Genomic DNA, 23454 nt, shown 5'->3' on the forward strand with positions numbered 1-23454 from the left:
CTGTCCAGAAGTGACACTAAGAGAATCCTGTGCTAGGAAGAGAATTTTTAGCAGAATCTCTTGGGGGCATGTGCTAAAAATGCATATTCCCTGCCTCCAACCCCTGAGTTTCTGCCATAAGAGTGGGCTGGGATGAAAGCCAGAAATCTGATTTGATAAGAACCCTGGGTGATTTTGATGTTATTGATCCACATTGAGCAACATGTTGTAGTCGTGTTGGATCTTGCATCCAATTTAGAAATCACACTTGTTTTGAGCAAGATGGGCAAAGGCAAAATTCTAAACTTAGAGGGGCGCCTGGGTGGCACAGTCGGTTAGGCGTCCGACTTCAGCCAGGTCACGATCTCGCAGTCCGTGAGTTCGAGCCCCGCGTCAGGCTCTGGGCTGATGGCTCGGAGCCTGGAGCCTGTTTCCGATTCTGTGTCTCCCTCTCTCTCCGCCCCTCCCCCGTTCATACTCTGTCTCTCTCTGTCCCAAAAATAAATAAAAAACGTTGAAAAAAAAATTAAAAAAAAAATTCTAAACTTAGAGAACTTTGCTTTGTTCTCAATGAATTTTTTCTCTTTCCAGGAACTTCAGGTGGCTTCACTATTGGGTTTCCATGAGGCTGGCTTACCAAGCTCTGGACATAATTTTTCATAGTTTTCTCGCTGACCTCCATCCATTGTTAAACTTTAGGTGTCATGCCCAAAGATGGCAGCCAGATGTCTGATGCCAAGGAGTTATGGGTGGCTAACACTTTAATGTGTAGTTCTCCTGGGTTTATGTTCCTTTTAACAAAAGGGCTCTAGGAAGTTGGGATAGTCCCCACAAGGGAGAAATTTCAAATACTAAACTTCTAGATGCACTGGCAGTACAGCAGGGGAGGTCATTTTGGTCTACTAGCCTCAACTCTCAGTGAGCCTCCTTGCAAAATCAACTCTGTTCCTAAGAATGTACAGGATTTCCTTTGCAGACTTATGTAGAAGTTGAAAGGACAAGACTGACCACAAAAGGTATTGACAGTGCCAAGTTCTTGTCTTCCAGCTTTGCTGATCTGTGCTGATATGATCAAACCGGGAAAAAAATTGGCTAACATAACTCAAATTCACCTGACCTTAATATAAAACTAACTTGAATCATCAAGCCAGTATAAGAGTTTGCAGTGGGAAATACCTCTTTCCAGGAGGAGGCTGTTCAACCCACAATGGAGTGACCCATATCAGATGTAGGAATTTGGAATCAGAAATCACTTGTACTGTTCTCCCAGTTGATCCTGCTCTAACCCTCCTGGAGGCCAGAATTATGCATCTTGATGTCTAGCGAAGGAGAGAGGATACAATGTGGGTGACGAGAAGCCCAGGATAAATCTGAACTGTTAAGAAAAATAGCTCTGGGTTCTGAATCTGGTCCTCCTGCTCAGTGGCTGTGTGATGTTGGGCAAATTACATAACTCTTTTTATTTCTTTAATATTTGTTTATTTTTGAGATACAGGAATAAATCATGAGCAGGGGCGGGGCAGAAAGAGAGGGAGACACAGAATCTGAAGCAGGCTCTAAGCTGTCAGCATAGAGCTTGACGTGGGGCTCATACAGACAAGCCGTGAGATCATGACCTGAGCCGAAGTTGGGAGTATAACCGACGGAGCCACTCAGGAGCCCTCAAATTACATCATTTTTTAGCTATAGTCTACTATGTGTGAAATGGGAAGTACACTGATACATAGTAAACATTCAGTTCATACTTCAATTACTATCATATTGTTAATATTCTTCAAAAAATTTTTTAATGTTTATTTTTGAGAGAGATAGGGAGAGAGAGAGAGACAATGTGAGCTGGCGATGGGCAGAGAGAGAGGGAAACACAGAATCTGAAGCAGGCTCCAGGCTCTGAGCTGTCAGCACAAAGCCCAACACAGGGCTTGAGCCCACGAACCGTGACACCATGACCTGAGCCGAAGCCAGACGCCCAACCGACTGAACCACCCAGATGCCCCAAATATTATTAATATTCTTATTAGCCATCTTAGAAAAAGTTAGAAAGGTAAATTTGTTGTTGGTGTATATCAGCCTCTCTGCTGGAGTAGAAGTAGAAACAGTGGGAAAAGTCTGATTATAAAAGATACAGTGATAAGTAAGGGAGACAGATCAAGTACTAACATGGCAGACTTTCCATTTTAGCATTCAGGATGGAAAAAACTGGTTCCCCCTTTCTGAAAACTTACATGTATGTGTCTATTCCAGATAAGTCCTGCAGAAAGCTTGATGAATACTGTCAGGGACACACAGAACATGGCGAAGCTCAGGCACAGGTCGAAGGCTTGAAGCGTCAGGTGGTACGCTTCATAGTGTGGTGGGTCCACACAAGCTGATGGGAATTTTGCATATGGAAAAGGGAAGGCAACTGCATAACCGAGGTAACCGGTCCCCACAATCCCTGAAAGCGAGTAGAAGCAATATGGACCAAGGAGAGCAGATTCCAAGGCTATCGCAAAATGAAGTGGACATCCCATAATGCTTAGAATCACAAAGGTGAAACTAGCTTCCCACTGAAAATAAAACAAAAATAAATTGTTACTTTGGAAACTAGATTCTTCAAAAGCTTCTCAGCGATGTGGAGAAAGAAAGCGTTGTTGGATATTAATCTCTTTTACTGGGAAGTGAAGGAGAAATGGGTTACAATTTTCTCTTTAGGCCCTTTTATTCTCTTCTTGAATCTACACTCTGGGAGAATAACATATCAGCCAACTGAGCCAAAAACTAATTGAATTCCATTCAACAAACATGTGTTTATTTATCTTCTATCATGTGTTAAGAGCCAGCTTACGGTGGGAAAAAGATGAATACCAGAATCCCTGCCTTATCCTAGGACCTTGCTAGTCAGGGCATGGTCCGTGGTCCAGTAGCACTGACATCCCTGGAAGTTTGTTAGAAATGTAGAATCTCATACCTCCCCCAGATCTACTGTATGAGAATTTACATTTTAACCAGATTCCCAGGTGACTCACACTTATTTGAGCCATGGGAAGATCTATGATCAGAACAAAGTAGTCTTTCTATATCCTGGGATTACTTGGCTCCCTACTATTGAAATGCAATGTATCATAGACTTCCCATCCTTTTTTTGGGGGGGGGTGGAGAAGTAACAGAGACAGTGGAAGGACATCCCAAGCTGAGGAGTTGAGACTTAAACATACATTATTAAAAACAGAGGAGCCTATAGATCCATTTATTCAGAATGAAATTTGGGAGCATAACATTGGTTCTGTCCTCTCCAAATTGGAATACTTAAATATTTACAATAATCGCAGGAACTTATAGAAAGTGTTTGGAGAAGAAATCAGATATAAATTATTCATTTAAGGGGCACTTGGGTGGCAGTTGGTTGAGCGTCCGACTCTTGATTTCAGTTCAGGTCATGATCCCAGGGTTGTTGGGATCAAACCCTGCATCGGGCTCTGTCCAAGCTGAGAGTGGAGCCTGTTTGAGACTCTCTCTCTCTCTCTCTTTCTCTCTCTCCCTCCCTCTCTCCCACTCATGCTCTCTCTCTCTCTAAAATAAAAATAAAAAATATTCATTTAAAGCCAGTTTATTACTGAAATCCGTCATAGTAAGGCATCAATCAGAAGGAACTCAATTGTAATTGGAAATCACATTCTCTATGTTCCATCCTGAACTGGTAGAGGTTTGACCTTCAAACCTATTCAACCATCCTACTCAAGGTCTATATATTTACCAGGTATCTCTTGGTCCACTCTTTGCGAGCCACCAGCAGAAGTATACCGGTCATGATGGCCTGTGAAAGGAAAATGGAAAAATAATATCCATGATAGAATGTACCTCTGGAAAGAGTTCAATCTGTCTCACGGTTTGACAACTTTATTATGAACTAGAAAGAACAGCAAATGGCTAAATGGATTTATGGCTCTGATCTCTTCCTCATCTGGGATGACAATGAAGAAAAAAGCCATCAGTGTCATAAAGACATGATTCATACAAGCTCATTTTTTTTTTTTATTAATTTTCTGTGTTGCCTTTGCCATTGCAATTATAACCTCCCCTACTGTAAGGTATCACTGCAGTAAAAGCTTGGCTTTATAACCCTTGCCATATGTTTTATTTTGATTAATTGTCTATCATTCATCTTTCCCACAAATTGCTAAAATTACAAATGGGAGGAACCGGAAAGGAAATGTGTCACAGAACCCTGAAAACTTGCCCAGCAACAGCATTATCTTTTACTCTTTGCTTTTCTTTTGAGATTCAGGAGCCTCAGCCTACTGGTGGGATGCAAATATGTGATCTCCGTTTCTCAAGTAACAAAGATTATAATTAGAGTGAATGCATGGCGGGACATTAATTGTTCTGGGTGCACTGGTGTTCAGCTTTTCAAAAGTTTTGTTTTGTTTTGTTTTTTAATAGCCTCCGTTGAGGGAAAAAGACCCAAAGTGCAGAATGAAAATAGTTCAACAAAAGAGGGAATGGTGTCAGGGCAATATATAATGAAAAAGAAAAAAGAATTCTGGGCTCATCTTTGATTCAGCTCCGGGTCTGGTGAAGGAGACCTTTTGTGGTCACTGAGCCTGGAAACTGCTTATTCCTGACCCATAAATCATTTGTTCCTGGTCAGGGAATGTTTTGAGGTTGAGAGAGACAACCAGGAAGAGACATGCCTGAAACCAGATATAGAATGAGGGCAGGAGTAAAAGCAGTTACGAATTAGGTTCTTGACAGAGAAATAAACATGACTGTATATATAGTATCAACAAATTTAAGGGGGTGGAAATCAGAGCTTCTAACAATATGGTTTTGTGATATGCTGCTTTTGTAGCTTCTGTGTCCAGCCTGGTTTTTTTTTTTTTTTTAGATCCAGCTTTTCATTTTCCTGGCATATTTTATCTTGAACGCCCGACTTGGAGAATTCGAGAGAGGTGGGGGAGAAGTGTGCACATGTACGTTCACACAACACTTCTCGTGTGGCTCAGGCTGAAATTCCAGACGTGGCATTGCCACACCATAAAACTCCCGTGGATAAAAACAGAACCATCTGTAGTCGAAAGAGGTCGGCTTGATTCTCAAGAGGAAAGTTTCCAAGGGACCCTGTGGAGGTTGAGCCAGCATAAATAGCACAACAAAACAGAATTATTAAGAGCAATTGAACATTGATGCTGAGCCGGGGGCCAGTCTACGCTTTCAGAGGCAAAGGCATCCAATGCGCACGTTACTCCTCTATGGGCGAGAAACACAGGGGCAAACAAGAGAAAAGCAAAGGGGACACTCCTCTCCTGGTATAACTCCAAGGAGAGAGCTGACATTATTAGACGCTTAGATTCCAGGTTGCCTTAACCACTTTGGCATGAACCGTTTCTTTCCTTTCAAAAGTTGAAAAATGCAGCCGAATTGCAGTCGCCTGATATTTTGGTTGTAGCTGCCAGCTTGAATTTTGCTTTGTTTACACAAAACTTTGAAAAGATCTTTCATGGAGTAGGCTGGTGTATGAATGCCATTCAGTAACTTGGGAAACCCACCCTGTGGACGGAGGTGGCTCAGGGGCGAGCACACCCATCTTCCCTGGTGCCCCTGTCCAGCATGCCTGCAAGACAGAGGGCGGGTGTCCCCTGAGTCATAGCCTCCTGTTTTCTTGCTTTCTTTTCTTTTTTAAACTCTTGTATTTAGACAGGGAAGAGGGAAGAAAGAAAAAGGAAGAGTTTTGAGGGTAGGGGAGAGAAGTCAAATGGGAAAAGGAAATGTGAGAGGCGGTGTCTGAGAGGCAAGAGCTGGGCACAACAGGGCAGTCAGGTTTCAGAAAGGACCCAGAGGAGGTGCCTGGGGAGATAGGAGCCCGGAGAGAAGGCCCAGTCCTGCACTCTGCTCTCTCTCTACTCTTCTTGCCAGGCTAGCTTTCTGCTCCACAGGCAGTTCCAGAGAGATTGCTTGGGGTTTGCAACGGTAGCAACTAACACTCTGGTCGGATGATAATTGTGGGCCCTCCCACAGGATCTTTAAATTGCCCCCTGTAAAGGACATAAAGGACTAAAGGTTCCCAGAAGCAGATGAATTGAAGGAAGCGGGGAGGCATCACAACAGTAATAGAAACTTTTAGAGGGATCACTTTATTTATTTATTTTGAGAGAGAGAGGGAGGGAGAGAGATCCTGACAGCACAGAGCCTGACATGGAGCTCGAACTCACGAACCACAAGACCAGGACCTGAGCTGGAATCAAGAGTCAGATGCTTAACCGACAGAGCCATCCAGGTGCCCCTAGAGGAATCATTTTAATATGGGCTAATTTATTCACTTATAAACATCTGTTGTGAGTCTACTGCCAACAAGGGATGTGATAGGCACTCTGCAGATGGCATAATAGCATACATTAACATTTACTGAGCCCTTACTGTATGTATGCCAGGCACTACACTAAACATTTTACATGTGATAACTCATTTAATCCTTATAATGATGGAGATCTTCTCTGACTTTAAAAAGTTTATTTATTTATTTATTATTTTAAAGAGAGAGGGAGTGTGCATGAGCGGGAGAGAGGGGCAGAAGGAGAGAGAGAGAATCCGAAGCAGGTTCCACACTCAGCATGGAGCCTGACATGGGGCTTGATCTCATTACCACCAGGAGACCACGGCCTGAGCTCAAACCAAGAGCTGGAAGCTTAACCGACTGAGCCACCCAGGTGCCCTGATCTTCTCCTACTTTTTAGAAGATGGAACAGAGAGGATAAATGGGACAAGCAAGCTCACCAAGTAATAATCATACACACAGTGGCTCCAACTTTCATTGGAATTTGAAGTCCAGATGTGAAAGTAATGTGCGTATAAGAATGTCCACAAAATGAGGCAGGAAGAGTGAGTACACTCCGTGTGAGAAGGGCCCAGTGACAAGATACCGCTTCCAGGGGGAACGATCGTGGAAGAAAGCAGCATGGGGGAAACGGGACCCGAAGCAGGTTTGAGGGATGGGTGTGATTTCAGCAGGAGATGGCAGAGGGAAGGGCAGTCTGGGCAGTGGGAGAAATGCGTGTAAAGGTGGGAAGGTGGCAGCCAGGCTTGGGAAACAGTGAGACAGGGGCCCGGAGGGGCAGGAGCTCTGGTTCCTGGTAGAAAAGAGTAGGAAATCAGGCTTGAAAGCCACATGAGTCTAGGTTGAGAAGGGCCTCAAAATTCAGGCTAACATATCTCGGCTTCGTTTGGACAATGAAACAACACTGAAGGTTTTTGAAGGAGGAGCTTGACTGACACAGCAGAGGTCTAGAAAGACAAGCCTGTGCTCAAGTGTGTGCTGGGTAGGAATGAGGTGAGGCCTAGGCATCTCTGTCGGAATTGGGTCTTCAAAAAAAATTTTTTTTAACATTTATTCATTTTTGAGAGTAAGAGAGATAGAGCATGAGTGGGGTAGGGGCAGAGAGAGAGGGAGACACAGAATCTGAAGCAGGCTCCAGGCTCTGAGCTGTCAGCACAGAGCCCGACACGGGGCTTGAACTCACAGACTGAGAGATCATGACCTGAGCCGAAGTTGGACGCTTAACTGACCCCCCCTGAGCCCCATTTCTGTTCTATTCTATTCTATTCTATTCTATTCTATTCTACTTTTATAAATGCTGCTAGCTATGCAATAGATGGATTTTATGATTCATTAATGAATGGGTTCCCACAATTTGGCTATCAAAGTCATGTAGGCATGAAACCTGGGTGGGGGTGGGAAGTGGTAAGGAGTTGAGGGGGAGGTGGTGCCCAGCGAGCATGAAGAGGAAAGAATGGATAAGGATATGCCTCACGGGAAAAATAGAAGTTAGCTAGCAACTGACTGGATGCAGTGGGGTAGGAGTGAGGCTGAGGGTGGGTTGGTTTAGCACACTGTTGTCAGAGTGGTCTTAGGACCAGCAGCATCAGCATCACTTGGAAACTTGTGAGACAGGCAGAGTCTCAGGCCTCACCCAGATTTTGTAAATAAAATTAAAAAAAATGTTTATTTATTTATTTTGAGAGAGAGAGAGAGAGACAGAGAGAGACAGAGAGAGAGAGAGAGGGAGCACGAGCAGGGGAGGGGCAGAGAGGGAGAGAGAGAGAATTCCAAGCACAGCGCAGAACCCAAAATGGGGCTCGAACCCTCTAACATGACCTGAGCCGACTGAGCCACCCAGGCGCCCGGCCTCACCCCAGATTTCCTGAATCAGAGTGTACATTTTAACAAGATCCCCAGGTGATTCATATGCACATTTCAGTTTAAGAAGCACTAGTTTGGAGGGAAGGGTTGAAATCAAAAGTCACTCTAGGGTTTGAAATCGAGTTCAAAGCCAGGAAAGTCTGGAGAAGAAATCACTGCTTTTGGTGGTGAGATGTTTTGGGGGAACAAGCTGGGCTTACAGAAATTTAGGATATCTAAGCGGAAATTGGCCATCAGGTGTTTGGAAATCTCAGGACCACTGAAGCTATAAGAGGCTTGAGTGATGATGGTACAATCAAGTCCCTTCTCTGACAGAGGAGGAAACTGGGACCTGCACGGGACATCTTGCCCACCTTTCCCCAAGTTCCTGTCTCCAGGTAGGCTTCTGGATACAGCACTGTTGCTTGCCATCAACTAAGTCACTGGAGGGTGCCAAGCCACGTTTTCCGGGATTCAAGTAGAGCCCGGTCCATCAGGCACTGTGATCTTGCTGCATACTTTCTGGCAGCTGATGGCCTTTAAATAACCTAGTTCAGAAATCCTAGGAAAACTGCTTATCATGTGGCTATCAGAGTAGAGTGAGGAGAGTTCTGAGGACCGATACTTTGAAGAATTCAGAAAGTCTCAAATGAAGGCACTGAACAAATGCAAAGTTCTGTTCTGCTTGTAAAAATCTATCTTTTCTAAGTCTCCGAAGGGATATGGAGTCATTTGCAAAAGGAAATGTCAATAGGATTGAAATGCACACATTGTCTTTCCACCAAAGGAAGATTCACTCTTCAGGCACATTGAGAAGTGGGAAGGAAGGAAAGTTGTGGCACGAGTCAGAGACCTTTTGTAGTTGACCCCGATCAGACAGAGCTGTGCTTCACTAGGAAACTCACTAGAAAAAGAAAAAAAAATCACATTGTTCCAAACTTAGACATTACTGAAAGAGTGAGCACTCTTATTGCTTTCCTTTTCATGACGATTTTGTCCTGCTTTAGTGTGAATACTGGCTTGACTTTTAGTCCTTGCAACCTAATGAGAGTTCAATGATATGATGCATTTTGTACCACCTGAGCACGGACTCATTCCCTTATTCAACCATATTTATCAAACAGTATTTATGGAACACCTAGTATGTGACTCATTCTGTTCCAAGTGCTGGAGGCACAGCAGTAAACAAAATAGAAAAAAAAAATCCCCACTGTTGTACAATATACATTTTGTTGGGAGGGGTATTAACAAACAATAAATAAGTACATTATGTAGTATATTAGATGGTGATAAGGACCATCGGGAAAAGGATAGAGTGGGGAATGAGAGACTGGGGATGCCAGTTGTGGGAGAGACTTACAGTTTTATTTTATTTATTTATTTTTAAAGTTTTATTTATTTATTTTGAGGGAGATAGAGTGAACAAGCAAGCAGGGGAGGGGCAGAGAGAGAGAGAGGGAGAGAAAGAATCCCAAGCAGGTTCTGCGTTGTCAGGGCAGGGCCCAATGCCGGTCTAGATCTCAAGAATCATAAGATCATGACCTGAGCCAAAATCAAGGGTCTGATGCTTAACTGACTGAACCGCCCAGGCACCCTGAGATTTACAATTTTAAATAGGGAAATGAGGGTAATGAAGGAAGGCATCAATGAGAAAGTGATATTTCTTCAAAGAATTAAAAGGAAGTTAGAGAATAAACCTTGTGTGGGAGGAAGCTCCAGGCAGAGAACAGATAGTGCAAAGGCCCTGAGGCAAAAACACACCTTGGAATATTTGAAAACAACAAGGAGCCAGTGTGATGACTAAGGGAATGGAATGAGCTAAGGGAAGAGTGGTAGGAGATGAGGTCCCAAAGCTAACAGGATGGGGAATTCAGCCACTCGGCAGGGAATGGAATGGGCAAGTGAGCAGGCAGCAAGAGGTTAGGATCAAAGCGTTTGGACAGATATTGGGCACGGATGGGATTCAGGGCAGGCAGCCCCCAAATACGCCACTTTGGTGTATTGATTACTTTGAATTAAAGTTACTTAAGCAACTGGTGCCAGAACATTCCTCTGTGCCCCTGAAATCAGGAAATGAATTCCCCATGTGAAGGGTACCCTCCCAGCACCTGGAGGGTAGAAATTTTCCTCGCTCACAGCACAGACGAAAGGCATGTATTAACTAGCATGTGTGTAGAACTTCAAAACTGGGGAAGCTCTTTATTACACAGTCTTTGTTCAAATTTGGTCATTCTCACTGAGCATCTTAGGGTTAGACAGCTCTGCATGGACTCTCTTTACCTACAAAATTCCTCATGTTATAGGTAAAGCAGTGTATAACTGGCTGAGTGAGGGTCCTGCTCTTGACCATATACCAAGAATGTCAGAATCAGGACTTGAACATAGGCTCCGTCTCCCCAAATCCTACCTTTCGGATTCCAATTCCCTATGCCATTGGTCTCAAAATCAAATAGCCACCAACTAGCTGTATGCTGGAGACAGACCTTGTCATTTCTCTGGGAGTAATTGATAAAACAGATATTGGCATAGAGCAAATCTATATTCAATGATTTGTGATCCTAATCAACTCTCAGTGTCTGCTGAATGTTCTATGATAGGCTGCAGGGATAGGCAAAGAATTACAAGAAAGGAATACAGAGTTGGACTATAATTATGGTTTTATTAAACACTGGGTCAGTTCTGTAGTCAGAATTAAAAAAAATAATAGAATAGAAAATATCAATTCATTTTACACAGAAGGTAAAATATTGTTTTTTTGAAGCTGTTTGTTCTATTTCTATATATGTATCAAAATCTAACTACTTATCTAGAGAGAACTATATACATGCAACTATGTACATTCTAGGTCCTGGATGTAAAATGTTTTTCTTACTCTGGGTCATCAACAAAAAGTGTGGAAGCTGCTTGAATAAACGTCACTGTCATTTTTGCATTCTGGTAAATGTTTAATAACTGTTTCTTTGAATGAACGTATGGTTTCAGGTAGGAGATGGGGGAAAAGAGCAGACCGGCAAGACTGGGAGGTAGATATAAAAGAATGTATTAAAAAAGAAAAGAGGGGATGCCTGGGTGGCTCAGTCGGTTAAGCGTCTGGCTCTTAATTTTGGCTCAGGTCATGATCTCACTGTTTGTGGGCTTGAGCCCTGCAATCAGGCTCTGTGCTAAGGGTGCAAAGCCTGCTTGGGATTCTCTCTCACCCTCCCTCTCTGCCCCTCCCCCCACTTGCTCTCTCTTTCTCAGAATACATAAATGAACATTTAAAAAATTAGGAAGAGAAAAGAAAAAAGGAAAACATCATCAAAGTGTTTCCTTGTTCAGTCCCACACTCGCACCATTTGGCTTTCTCCCATCTACTCACCATCATTAAGTCCCACTAGATGGAGTTTTTAAAAATTGAGACCTTGTTTTTTTTTTTTCTCCCCCATTGTTAACTCAAGCATGTAGTAGGTTATCAATACATATTTACTTAATAAATAGATTAAAATGATATTTTATAGGGTCTTGCTTTTAGGTGATATCTTAGTTACAGTTAGATTTTTTTAAGATTTAAAGTGTTGCCTCTCCCAAGACTGGCTACATTTTAATAGAAAACTCCTTCAGATCAAAAGGCTTTAAAGTCTAATTGTCTAGTCTTCAATGGTGAATGTCATGCATCACAGGAAACAATGAGAGAAGGATTTGTTGCAAGCCTCTGTAACTCCTCTTAAATCATACCGCCATGGAAGACACCTACTCACAAGGCTAGGTGTGTTCATTTCTCTGACGCAGAGGGCTGGGGTACCGGTCTAATCCTTCCTTTGTACAGTCATTCAGTAAATAGACATGGAGCAGCTACTTGGTGCCTACTTATATTTGGCACATGCACACTTGCTAATGAACTGTGAAGTTAGTGAAGTACATCACCCAAATTCTTGAATTATTTGCAGTTCAAACAGTTGCGTGCAAAGAAAGATGTGGGAGAACTAAGGTTTGGGGCTTGCAAATCCTTGGATCATGTCAACATACCTGAGTATTTCTAGAGAAAGCATTCATCTGAACATGATTTTACTCGGTTCTCCACTTGTTTTACATTATTTTTTATGGTTTACATATTTCTTTTTCTAAAATTTAGATTTTAGTGGCACCTGGTTGGTTCAGTCATGAGACCATGTGACTCTTGATCTCAGGGATGTGAGTTTGAGCCCCACGTTGAGGGTAGAGATTATTAAAACAAACAAACAAACAAAAAACTTAAAACAATAAAATTCAAATTTCAAAAGATAGATTCCAATTTCTCAGAAAACCAAGGTGAGAAGATTAAAACAACTTTTTAAGAATTTCTTGAACAGCATTTCATTATAGTACACGTGATAGTGTATATGATAAAATGATATTAAGAAAGATTGTACATTTAAGAGACAACTAATAGAAATATATGTTCTACAGTCATCTAATTTTCTGTAGAATTTTGACTTCTTTGTATTGTTGCAAAACTTAAACAGGACATGTCATTCTTTTTTTTTTTTTAAAATGAATGAATGAATTAATTATTTTAATGTCTATTTTTTTTTAATTTTTTTTTAACATTTATTTATTTTTGAGACAGAGAGAGACAGAGCATGAACAGGGGAGGGGCAGAGAGAGAGGGAGACACAGAATCCAAAACAGTCTCCAGGCCCTGAGCGGTCAGCACAGAGCCCGACGTGGGGCTCGAACTCATGGACTGTGAGATCATGACCTGAGCCGAAGTCGGACGCTTAACCGACCAAGCCACCCAGGTGCCCCTTTAATGTCTATTTTTTGAGAGAGAAAGACAGAGCATGAGTGGGGGAGGGGCAGAGAGAGAGGGAGACACAGAATCTGAAGCAGGTTCCAGGCTCCAAGCTGTCAGCACAGAACCCCGTGTGGGGCTCTTGAACTAGTGAACCATGACATCATGACCTGAGCCGGAGTCGGACACTCAACTAACTGACTGAGCCACCCAGGAGCACCCCCAAAAAGACACGTCATTCTTTTTCTTCTTTCCCTCCCTTCTTTCTATACTCTCTCAATATATGTAATAAAATATTTTCCTACCAAAGCTCCATTCCAGATGGGGCAAGCAATCCAGACATTCCATCCTGTGAACCAAAGCTTGTAAGAAAAGACAGGGAAGAAAGCGATAACTCCAGAGAATACACTGAGAGTCCCCAGAGAAATGAGAATTCGGCCAGCAGCCTGGGATAGGCTCTGCATCTTCCTCTGTGACTTGGGTCCTGGATCTCAAAGATATTTTGTTACCAAAACATGAGGGTATGTCAGGCCTCAGTAAACAGAAGTTTCTTGGAGACAGTAGCCATGACGCATGTGGACTGTTGATCTACTTGGAAACAAGCTTGCATTTGTTTCACCAAAGATAGTGAATTGTAATGAAGTAATCCTTGACATAAATTTGATACAATTAATTCTAATACTAGTTTCCTGAGAGAAAGAGAAAAAGAGAGAGAGAGAGAGGGAGGGAGAGGGAGAAGTCATTCCTTGTTTTGGATTTCGGCCTCCATTCCCTTCATTCTGCCCTGTCGTGGGGAGTGCCCACTTCCTGGCTTAATCAGATTCAAAGGCTTGCTGACTGAGCTAATTGTTTCTCAACTCAACCTGCCTGGTGGTTCCAGCATAAAGCCAACATCCTTTGTGCACAATAGATCCACATTCCCAGCACAATTTCCCACAAAACAAAGTAAAAATAAGCACTCTGATCACTTTTCATTACATTTAATTTCAATGATTTCAAGCAAACGCAAGACCTCTCCCCATTGTTCGAAGTTCAGTTCTATTACCATACTTTTGAAGTTTTGATAAAGATTTTTGACACGGTTTCATTCCCAAAGGGGCATACGCTTCATCATGGAGTTCTGTCTTGTTTTCTCGAAACCAGTTTCATTTTAGTTGTTTTATTATTAATTCAATTATCAAGTAGAGGACAAAGGTGGAAGTGTATGCGGTTGTAAAATGCACTTTGAGCAGTAACTTATTAGTCGGATGAAATACCAATCTCCAATCATTCTTTTTTCTTAATTTTTTTTTTATCGCGAGTCCACCCACCGCTGCCACCAGCCCCCGCCCTCCCCTCCTCGGGCTCCCCCTCCTCAGGCTGCCCCCCCTCGGCCTGCCTCACCTCACAACCACCACCATGACCGCAGCCGCCACGACCCCTACTCTCCAATCATTCTTGAATCATAATTCAATTCAATAATTAGACGTTGGGCTTATGTACATTGAAGCGATTGTAAAAGGCTTATCTCTTAATTTCTCATGTATTTGAGAAAGTGGTACGTATTTGCTTTTGACTAATAGGACACGTTTGTTTCTTCTAAGATAATAATCTGAAAATACAGACCGTTTTCTGAAGATAGCTGAATAATTTTCCTGTTCTATATTAATACTCTTTCCTTTAAATGAGATGATGAAAAATAATTTTATGAATGGAAATGCAGTGGTTTAGAACATGGACTTTGGTATGAAACAGAGTTAGGATCCATTATCTGCCAGGTATGTGTCCTTGGGCAAGGGCAATTTACTTAACTTTCTGGGTCTTTCTTCATATGGGAATAAAATTAGTGTATATCTCGCCGAGTGGTGATTAAAAAAAGTAAATGAGCCAATACATGTAAAATTCTCAGCACCGAGCTCTGTATAGCAAAGAAGCTTAGTTATCTCCCTATTATTACGTTGGGCGGTCCATCTTTGGGGTTCTTTCAGCATGGGACAGAGGCACAGTCATTACTGTTGCTTTTATGCATCAACTTACAGACATTGGGTTTGACTCTTCCTGATCAATATGGTAAAACTCCTAAAGGATCCTTCCATGAATGGTGAGGAGGGAAGCTTCTCTCTGATTCTCTGCCTTTTTCTTTCCGTGTTTTGGCCTTCTATAGCTATTCCACAGTGCAACCCAGATTTTGAAGCAGTGGCTTTCTTGGATATACAGGATCCAGGAAATCAGCTCAGGCTTTCTGCAATAGCCGTTATTTCCCATCTTCTGTCAACATTGTGGGAGGATATTCTCTCTCTCTTTTGTTCCTAATGCCACTAGGTAAGTTCCACAAGGGCAGAGGCCTTCCAAGTCTTTTACAAGCCCTAGATGTGTAAGATGTTCCCAACACCTAGAATTGTGTCTGGCCCAGAATAGATACTTAATACACATTTGTTGAACAAATGAACTAATACTTTGGACCTTGTAGCTGTGCACTTGGGCCCTGAGCATCTGCCCCAGCATAGAGGTAAGTGTGTCCACTATGCCACACATAGTGCTAACCACAGAGTACTAGCTGCTCTGTGCTAATCCTAGTGTTGCCCTTGCTACAGAGGGAAGGGGTCTGGACTGAGGAAAGACTTGTTTGTGTTAGTATCTGGTTTGGGCTGTTTCGACTTTTTCCTTTACTTTTTATCTCAAGGTTATAGCTACATGGTATGTCAATATACTGTGGGTCAGATCACTCTCCCCTGTTTGCGTGTTTGGAAAATAAAGACTGTTGAAATACTCATGTTAAACAGTACAAAGATGGCAAACAAAGAGAATATTTTTTGTTTTAATCTGGGGGGGCTTTTTTAGGGTTTGTAACACTGGCAGGCTAACCCTGATACTGCCAGTGTGACTTATAAACCTGAATTTATTCGTGATTAGAAGAATTGTTGCCCCTTAATGTGAAGAAGAAAAGGGACAGAGGTAGAACCAGGGATTTCTCGCTGTGTATTTTCCCAGCCACACGTTTCCGCAGGAATCTACCCGCACCAGCTTCCTTAAAGCAAAGAGACTTGCAGAGAAGGCAGCTAATTGGAAAGGAGAGAGTGTAATTCTGCTTGTGACCAGGGCTTCCTCTCAGATGGGCCATGTCTTCTGTGTTCCCGGTGTCTGCAGCCAGCAAGGCTCACAGGGCCCCTGCCACCTCCTGTCCCCCTCCAGCGCCCCCTGCCTCCCATTTGGCACCACAGGAAGGGGGTGTGCAATCAATCCTCCTTGGAGGCTGCTTTGCAGACCCTACCTTCCCCCTTACCTAGGGGGATCCAGCGGTCTTTGCTCAGGAAAGAATGGCAGAGGTTGTGCCATACTCCTCTTCAATCCAGCTTTGCCACTGAAAAAAAAAAGAAAGAAAGAAATGTAACCTAAATCCCCCCCAAAGGGTGGGATAATGTCAGCAATGCTGAAGGAGAGAAGCTGATTTGGACACTCTCTACCTCTTTACATGTGAACCCTAGAAATAGCTCTGCATGCATCTTGTTCTGTTGTTTTTTTTTTTAAGTGGGTCTCAAAGTTACAGAAAGGGGACTGTTTTTGTCAAGGTAAAACAAAACAGACCTCTAAACAAGAGATGAAATTAAATTGTCCCAGCAGCTTCAGATGATTAGCTTCATTTGTTTACATATTGGAGAGGTAGCTCCTGTAGCAGAAAGGGCATGAACTTTGACATCAGAAAGACCCGGGTTTGATACTAAGGATTCCATCTAATATATACAAAAGGAATGACAAAATTAGAAAATTAACACTCTGCTACCCCCCCTTGTGCTTGGGATTCAAGCACAATGGAAAAGGATACTTTTACAGTGGAAAATATGGCGGTCACCACCTTAACCAAGTGATCAAACTTTGTATCACCAATACCAGGAGAAATTGACATCAGTGCCTCCTGATATGATGCAATGGAAGTCTACACTGTCACCTGAATAGTGTTTTGGGCAAAAATGTTTGGCCTGGATCTAATCACAAAGAAACAATCAGACAAATTCGGGTTACGGGCACATTTACGAAGCAGTAGCCTGGACTCTTCAAAAATGTCCATGTCATGAAAGGTAATAAAATATTTCTGAGACAATTGGAAAAATTTAAATATGCATTTAATATTGGATAGCAGTGTATCAATGCTGAGTATCTTGGGAGTATGAATGGCATGATACTTATATAAAAGAATGTCCCATTGGTGAAACTAGTTTAGTGTTTCTTATGCTTTTTTCAGCTTTTCTATAGGTACAAAAATTTTAAATTGAATGGTGAGAAAAAAAAAAGCAAATTTATTAACTGCGTAAAATGAAAGGTCTAACTTTTATTCAGACATATGGCTACAACTGGCTCAATAATCCTTGACAGTATTGATGAATGCAGGTCACAGTATAAGGACTGTAAGGAAAAATCCACTGCCTGCCTTCAACACCAACATGGAGCCCGTCTTCTTAGAACAGGGACAATGGAACAGGTATGTTAGCTTACACTGTGAAGATATATCGCTCATGCGGACCCAGTGATGAGTATCTTCTATATACTCTTTTGTCTTTCCAGCTATTCAAGTGTCTTAACAGCATAAAAACCTTCCTAATGATCATTCATTTGCTTCTGCTTTTTACTAAGCATTTGACTTCAACTTTGAGTGAACCCTCTCTTCTCATAATGGCTTGGGGTTTAAGGAGAGCAAAGTTCAATTTTTATCATCCCTAACTGGGAATTGTCAAATTTAAAGCCTTCCAATCTGCAAGATGTTTGGACCCAAATGGAGATTTGTGCATCAACTTGTACTTACCTAATTTAGATTTTATCTGCCTTTTGTATATCTGACCCCCGAATGTGTTTTGAAATCATCTGGAATTTATCAGAATTTTCCCATGTTTTTGCAGAGCAAAACAACTTAAGTGTGTCGCGGCAAACTTGTGCAGCTCGCTGTCAGTTTGCTCTCCCGAGCCTTGCAGCTGCAAGGAAATGCTCTTATTGGCAGGCTTGACCTCGCCAGGCAGCCTCCCACAGGCTACTGTGGAGATGGTCTGTCCTTGGAAAGGCTGCTCCTATCTTGTTTAATCATGGAGACAGAGGAGCCACAGATAGAACTGAGATTGTGGCAGCGGCTGTGATTGATTGGTGCTTTGGCCACCAAGGAGCAGGGAAGAAACTAAGAAAACAGGAAGAGAGAAACAGTGGGGGTGTCTGGGGAAGAGAGGTGGAGAGAAGATGGAGAGGAAAGAAGGACAACAAGAGGGGAGTCAGAACATAGAAGAAAACATTCCCGAAGCCAAAAACAGCTTCTTGCGTCACTCACAGATCCAAAGCCTGGGTCTGGACAGAGTTGATTCCAGGACAGAGGACCGATGGAAACCACGGGCCATTCATGTACATTTTACAAAAGATATTTGTAGGGTGGACAAAAGGGAAATAAATAGAGAGAAAGGGCAAAGGAGCAGAATGAGAGAGAAGGAACTCTATGCAACCTGAAATGTTCTCAGATTATGCTTGTTTTTAAGTTGATTTCAGGGACAGACCTTGAAATCCTCTTAGACAGGAAATGTATACTCATTTAGTCCCTTCTCTTGGCATTTTTGAAAAAGGAAAGAACCAAATTGCTCTGTGAGAAACTAAACCCACGTTTGGATCCAATTATATCCATGCAATAAGCAAAAGAGAGGGAGGAACGGTGAGGATGGCTTCACTACCGTTGTCGTTGTTTTTCCCATTTTACAGATGACAAAGCTGAGGTTCTGAGGTGTTAAGTAACAAAGGTGACACAACCAATCAGCATTGAATCCTGGCTTTGAATCTGGGGATGCTTGACTCCGAAGCTGGTAATTTTTGTTCTTCACTACCAGGTCAGTTTACAGATGTACTACATCTTGTAAAACATACATGCATATGTGAAAATTGAACCATGAAGTATACCAAAGCTGTATACCAGGGCTGTACTCAAACCAAGAACATAATAGGAAGGGAGATGATGCTGTGTATACACAGGGGAGACAGTTTTAGAACTGCTGATTCTACTCCCAGTTAGAGAGAGAGAGAGAGAGGGAGGGAGCAAGAGATTCTTCGTTATTTCATTTTATAAAATTAGAACAAAGGGGAAAACTGAAACCAAAGTTTCATTTCTATGTACTGAAGTAGAAATCCGAATTTCTATCTAGAGCATTGCTGTGCCTTGTTTTCCATCTTTCAGTGCTTCACGTGGGGGCTCTTGCCCTTAGTGTGGAGATGATGGCTGTTGCACGCATTGTTCCCGAAAGGCTGGCCAAGGGTGGAGGCTAAAACAAATGAATAAGACGGGGGAGCAGCATAATGCAGTAGGGAAAGACCACGGCTGTGTGACCTTGAGTAAATCAAAACCTCTCACCATCTTGATGTCCTTCTCGGCAACATGTGGAGGTTAGACTAGATAATTTTTAAGATTCCTTCCATATCTCAGATGCCGTGACTTGAAAGAAATCCCAAGGGAGCTAAACTGCCTGCGTGGCCCAAATGCCTGTCTCTAAGAAGCCTTTATCAGTAAAAATGCTATCTCCTTGAGGGCTGGGAACCACCAGCTAGATCTACTTCTGTCTGGTATAAGCGAAGGGAACAAACCAAGCACTGCACACTATTGGCCAATTGGATTTTTGCTGGAGAGATTTCACCTAGAGTTCCTCTACGGAGGCCTCACTTTGCCCTCCTGGCACACCAATAGACAGCCCTGAGCCAGCATCCGCCAGCTGGATAATTAACAGCCTTTGAGTAACAAATTGGTGATCTCAGCCCAGCCCTGGTGACTGTGTCATAAAATAATTAAAACTTGTCAACCAACACAGCAGAGGCCAAGAAGGAAAAGGATTGAAGGAACGTAAAGCCAAATCGCTCTTCTTTTCCAGCTCCTTGAAAAGGGATGAAAAGCCGGGAGGCAACTGGTACCCTTAGGAGCCATGGAGTACCTCATGTAGATAAATAGATTGATGAGAATTAAGTGAGGCTCTGGACATGCAGAGAACTCAAAGATAAATCCCCACCCACTAGCTGAGAGCGGCTAGGTAGGGTTAACCTCTCTAAACCAGCTTCTGATTGGCCAGGAAACAGAGTCCTTACTCTACTCTCCAAGCAATGGTTAAAATATCAGGAACCTCACTTTTCTGTATGCTCATAATACAAGAAAGCAAGGTGAGCTAAGGATGGTACAAACACTTGATTCATTCCTACAATTCATCCAGGTCTCTGCTCAAAAAGCCCCTCATCACAGACCTTTCTCATCAATCTCTTCCCCCATCCCTCTATTGAGCTTAATTTTTACCACCTGACTTTATTCTTCATGGCTCTTGCCTTATTTGTTAGCTGTGTGTCTTATTGACTAAAATGAAAGCTCCATGAAGGCAAAGACTTTGTTTTGTTCCCTGTTACATTCCAGAGCCAAGAATAATACCTGGCCCATAGTAGATGCTTAGGAAGTACTAATGAATGAATGAATGAATGAAACTGCTTTTATCTAGACCATTTTGCTGAGAAAGCTGGCTCCTCAGGGCTTCACTTGGAAACATTTAATATCTTGGTACCTTAAATCTCTCCATTCCCTCTCCATGAAAATCCACATAGAAACACGAAGAAAATCTTCCAGGTTGACTCTCTGAGCTGTGAGACCGCACTGCAGATACATGTGCATTGTATGTGAATATATAGGAGAGGTGTGCCCATCCTGGGATTATTTTAACCTTGCTCTACCAGCATGTGACAAACATCCACATGACTCTGTGTTAAATAGAGGAAGAAACAAGGCCACAGACGAACCGCGTGAGTCTAGCAAGAACTTCCGCCTCTGGGAGAAAGCTCGAATGTGCCTTTTAATCCACGGTGATGCCAACTTTGGAAGTGGCTCATATTCACAGGGATCTATCTAATTGAATGATCTTTATGCATCTCTGTCTATTCAAGGGTTTCATCGACTTCTTTATCTGGCTACTTTTCATAGATAACAAGTGTCTTCTCCTACTCTACAGAAAAATGAAATAGTGAAGATATGAAAATTTGTACTCATGAGAAGTGGATTATACAAACTTATGCTTGTAGCATATTTCCATTCAGATGATATTGTGATCTTTTCTGAGATAGGACAGCTGGTAAACTAAGTGCATCCTTATGACATAAGGAGTTGGGTAGCATAGTATAAACACCTACTTTTACCAGATGATGCTATCATTTGTGTACACAAAGGCCCACACTTTCCTTTCTCTTTTCAACAATGCAGATACCCTGCCCTGGTTTTTATTTATTTATATATTTATTTTAAAGAGGAGAAAAAGGCATTTCTAGATACTGCCCCATCTCATTGTCCCAGTACATAAGCCTTTCTATTTCTTCCTCATGATCCACACAAAGCTAATTGACATTAAAGATAAAAGCTCGGCCTAAGCAAGCCTCCTTTACCCAACTGACAAGTTCACTAAAAAACATGTGGGGCAATAAGAATGAAAAGTACATAGTAATGACCCAACTAGAGAACTGCAGAATGGAATGGGACCTGAGAGATCAGCCAGTCCATGCCTGTCATTTCACAGACTAATTCCATGGTCAAAATACCAATACAGAAAGCTGTCTAACTGCAACCTTAACGTAATTTAATAAGCCAGTTGTGACCACTGATCTTTCTGCTATATCTACATTTAGCACTAGGTGTTGCTCTACCGCTATTTAAAGTCAGATTTCTTTGATACGCAGCAGGAGCTGAGCCTCCTAATTGGAGTTCTGTTCTGCAAATGCTGAGTTTTTAAGACGATACCCTGCTAGTATTTGCTATGTTTCATTGAACCAGCTTCATTTAAATGGTGCAGCTCTTTCATACTGAATCTACCGAAACAGCCACTCTGCAAAGGAGTGATCGATACATGCCAGGGAAAGGATACTCCAAAGTCAAATTTTTCAAATTGTCCTAATTCAAATATTTACTTAAACTCTGTTTTTATATTATGTGCAATGCAAGGGGAATGACATTGTTGCTGTGTGTTTCCTGGAACTGACTGTCTGCTACAAGGCCACAGATAAAGTTTGTTTATAGAAAAACAAAATATGAAAAAAAAAGTTTAGCACTCTTCTATTTGGGGTTTAATACTCCCACACATACCAAGGGGGAGGAAGGACAACTCTCTAGAACCTTTCTTTCCCCAGGGCAACAGAGGACAGAAATGCTTTAACCCCCTCTAGTGACAGATGCATCATTACTTATATTAGTTCAGTTCTTCAATTTGAATGGCAATACCATAGGGAGAAACAGGTCCTGCTTTAAGAATCTCATAGTTTTTGGGGAGCCTGGGTAGCTCAGTCAGTTGAGTGTCCGACTTCAGCTCAGGTCATGATCTCATGGTCCATGAGTTTGAGCCCCGTGTTGGGCTCTGTACTGACAGCTCAGAGCCTGGAGCCTGCTTCCGATTCTGTGTCTTCCTCTGTCTCTGGCCCTCCCCCACTCACACTCTGTCTATCTTTGTCTCAAAATAAACATTAAAAAAAAAAAAGAATTTCATAGTTTTTTCCTAAATTTTCAATTCACCTTTAAGTTTTAAAGGGAATACAATTCAACTATTAAGTATGAATCTTTGACATCATTACTCAGTTGTTTCAACTTGGATAAATTTGATATAAGCTCAGCATAAACGTTCAAGTTCTACAGGTCACACGTTATAATTATCTGATACTGAGTTTAAAATCGTCTGGATATATGGAACAGAACAATGTCTCGTATATTGTTGCTAAACTTTTTTTTTTTCAGTTTTGGTTATTTGCCAATAATTATTTGTGTTACCAATCATCAGGCAATGATGCTAATAATAGTCCTAGATTTTTATTTTTATTTTTTAAATTTTTATTTATTTTTTTAAAATATAATTTATTGTCACATTGGTTTCCATACAACACTCAGTGCTCATCCCAACAAGTGCCGTCGTCCATGCCCAACAGTCCTAGTTTTTCCTAGCAGAGAGGAAAGTGGAAGAAGGAAGCCAGAGTAGAAGCATCCTAATCCCATTACCAGGCTTAGCATAGCGGGAGAGAAGTAGTTAACACAAAGTTAGCTGCTAGGATCCATAATATAAACTCTTTGGTCTAGTCCTAAAGAGAGAGTTCCTTCCAATTTTTATAGTTCAGGCCTCAGGCTGAAAAAACTAAGGGCTTGGCTGAAGTTTGACTTTCTTATAAAATGTTCTTTTCAGCTTTCTCTCCAGCACAAATCAGCCTTTCTTTTCTGAAGATTCTATTTCCTTTACATCCTTTGAGGATAAAACTATGCTTTGTGGTTTTTAGACCATATTCACTTAGGATATTTAAAAACAGAGCGAATTCTACTGTTTCTTCCAATTCTCTCTTCACAGAGGTTCTCCTTTCCTCGCTCCTTATAGCATCAATGATCGCCTAGAGTGGTATCCATTACTATTTTTGCACTTCATCTGTTACGCTCCATATGAAAGATGGGCAGCTTTTCAAAAGAGATAGGTCAGACTCCTGATCCACGTTCTTGTAAACTTGGGGTAAGAGGTGTTTATGTGTTAGGAAAATTGTCTATTTCCTATAAAAGGGAGGGACGGAAGAATTTTTGAAAGCGTCCATT

The 23454-nt window shown here is 42.0% G+C and overlaps 1 protein-coding gene across 9 annotated transcripts in view; it reads right to left on the bottom strand.

The window, feature by feature from the left end:
• TMEM212 (transmembrane protein 212) overlaps positions 1–23454 on the bottom strand; it is a 60180-nt gene that overhangs the window by 17453 nt on the left and 19273 nt on the right. For 4 of the 9 annotated variants that reach the window (XR_008297820.1, XR_008297819.1, XR_008297817.1 and 1 more), the window contains 3 exons: positions 16147–16224; positions 3716–3775; positions 2283–2416 (listed from right to left, as the gene is read on the bottom strand). Coding sequence is in view for 2 of the 9 variants with exons in the window: in XM_027061442.2 (XP_026917243.2) it covers positions 2205–2528; positions 3716–3775; positions 13190–13348 (543 nt within the window). In the remaining 7 variants the exon portion in view is untranslated. Of the gene's footprint in view, positions 1–2204; positions 2529–3715; positions 3776–13189; positions 14194–16146; positions 16225–23454 lie in introns of those variants that run through there. The other 5 variants (XM_027061442.2, XM_053221209.1, XR_008297816.1 and 2 more) reach the window with 4 other exon arrangements.

The sequence above is a fragment of the Acinonyx jubatus genome, chromosome C2 (genome assembly GCF_027475565.1).
Source record: "Acinonyx jubatus isolate Ajub_Pintada_27869175 chromosome C2, VMU_Ajub_asm_v1.0, whole genome shotgun sequence".
Classification (NCBI taxonomy): Eukaryota; Metazoa; Chordata; class Mammalia; order Carnivora; family Felidae; genus Acinonyx; species Acinonyx jubatus.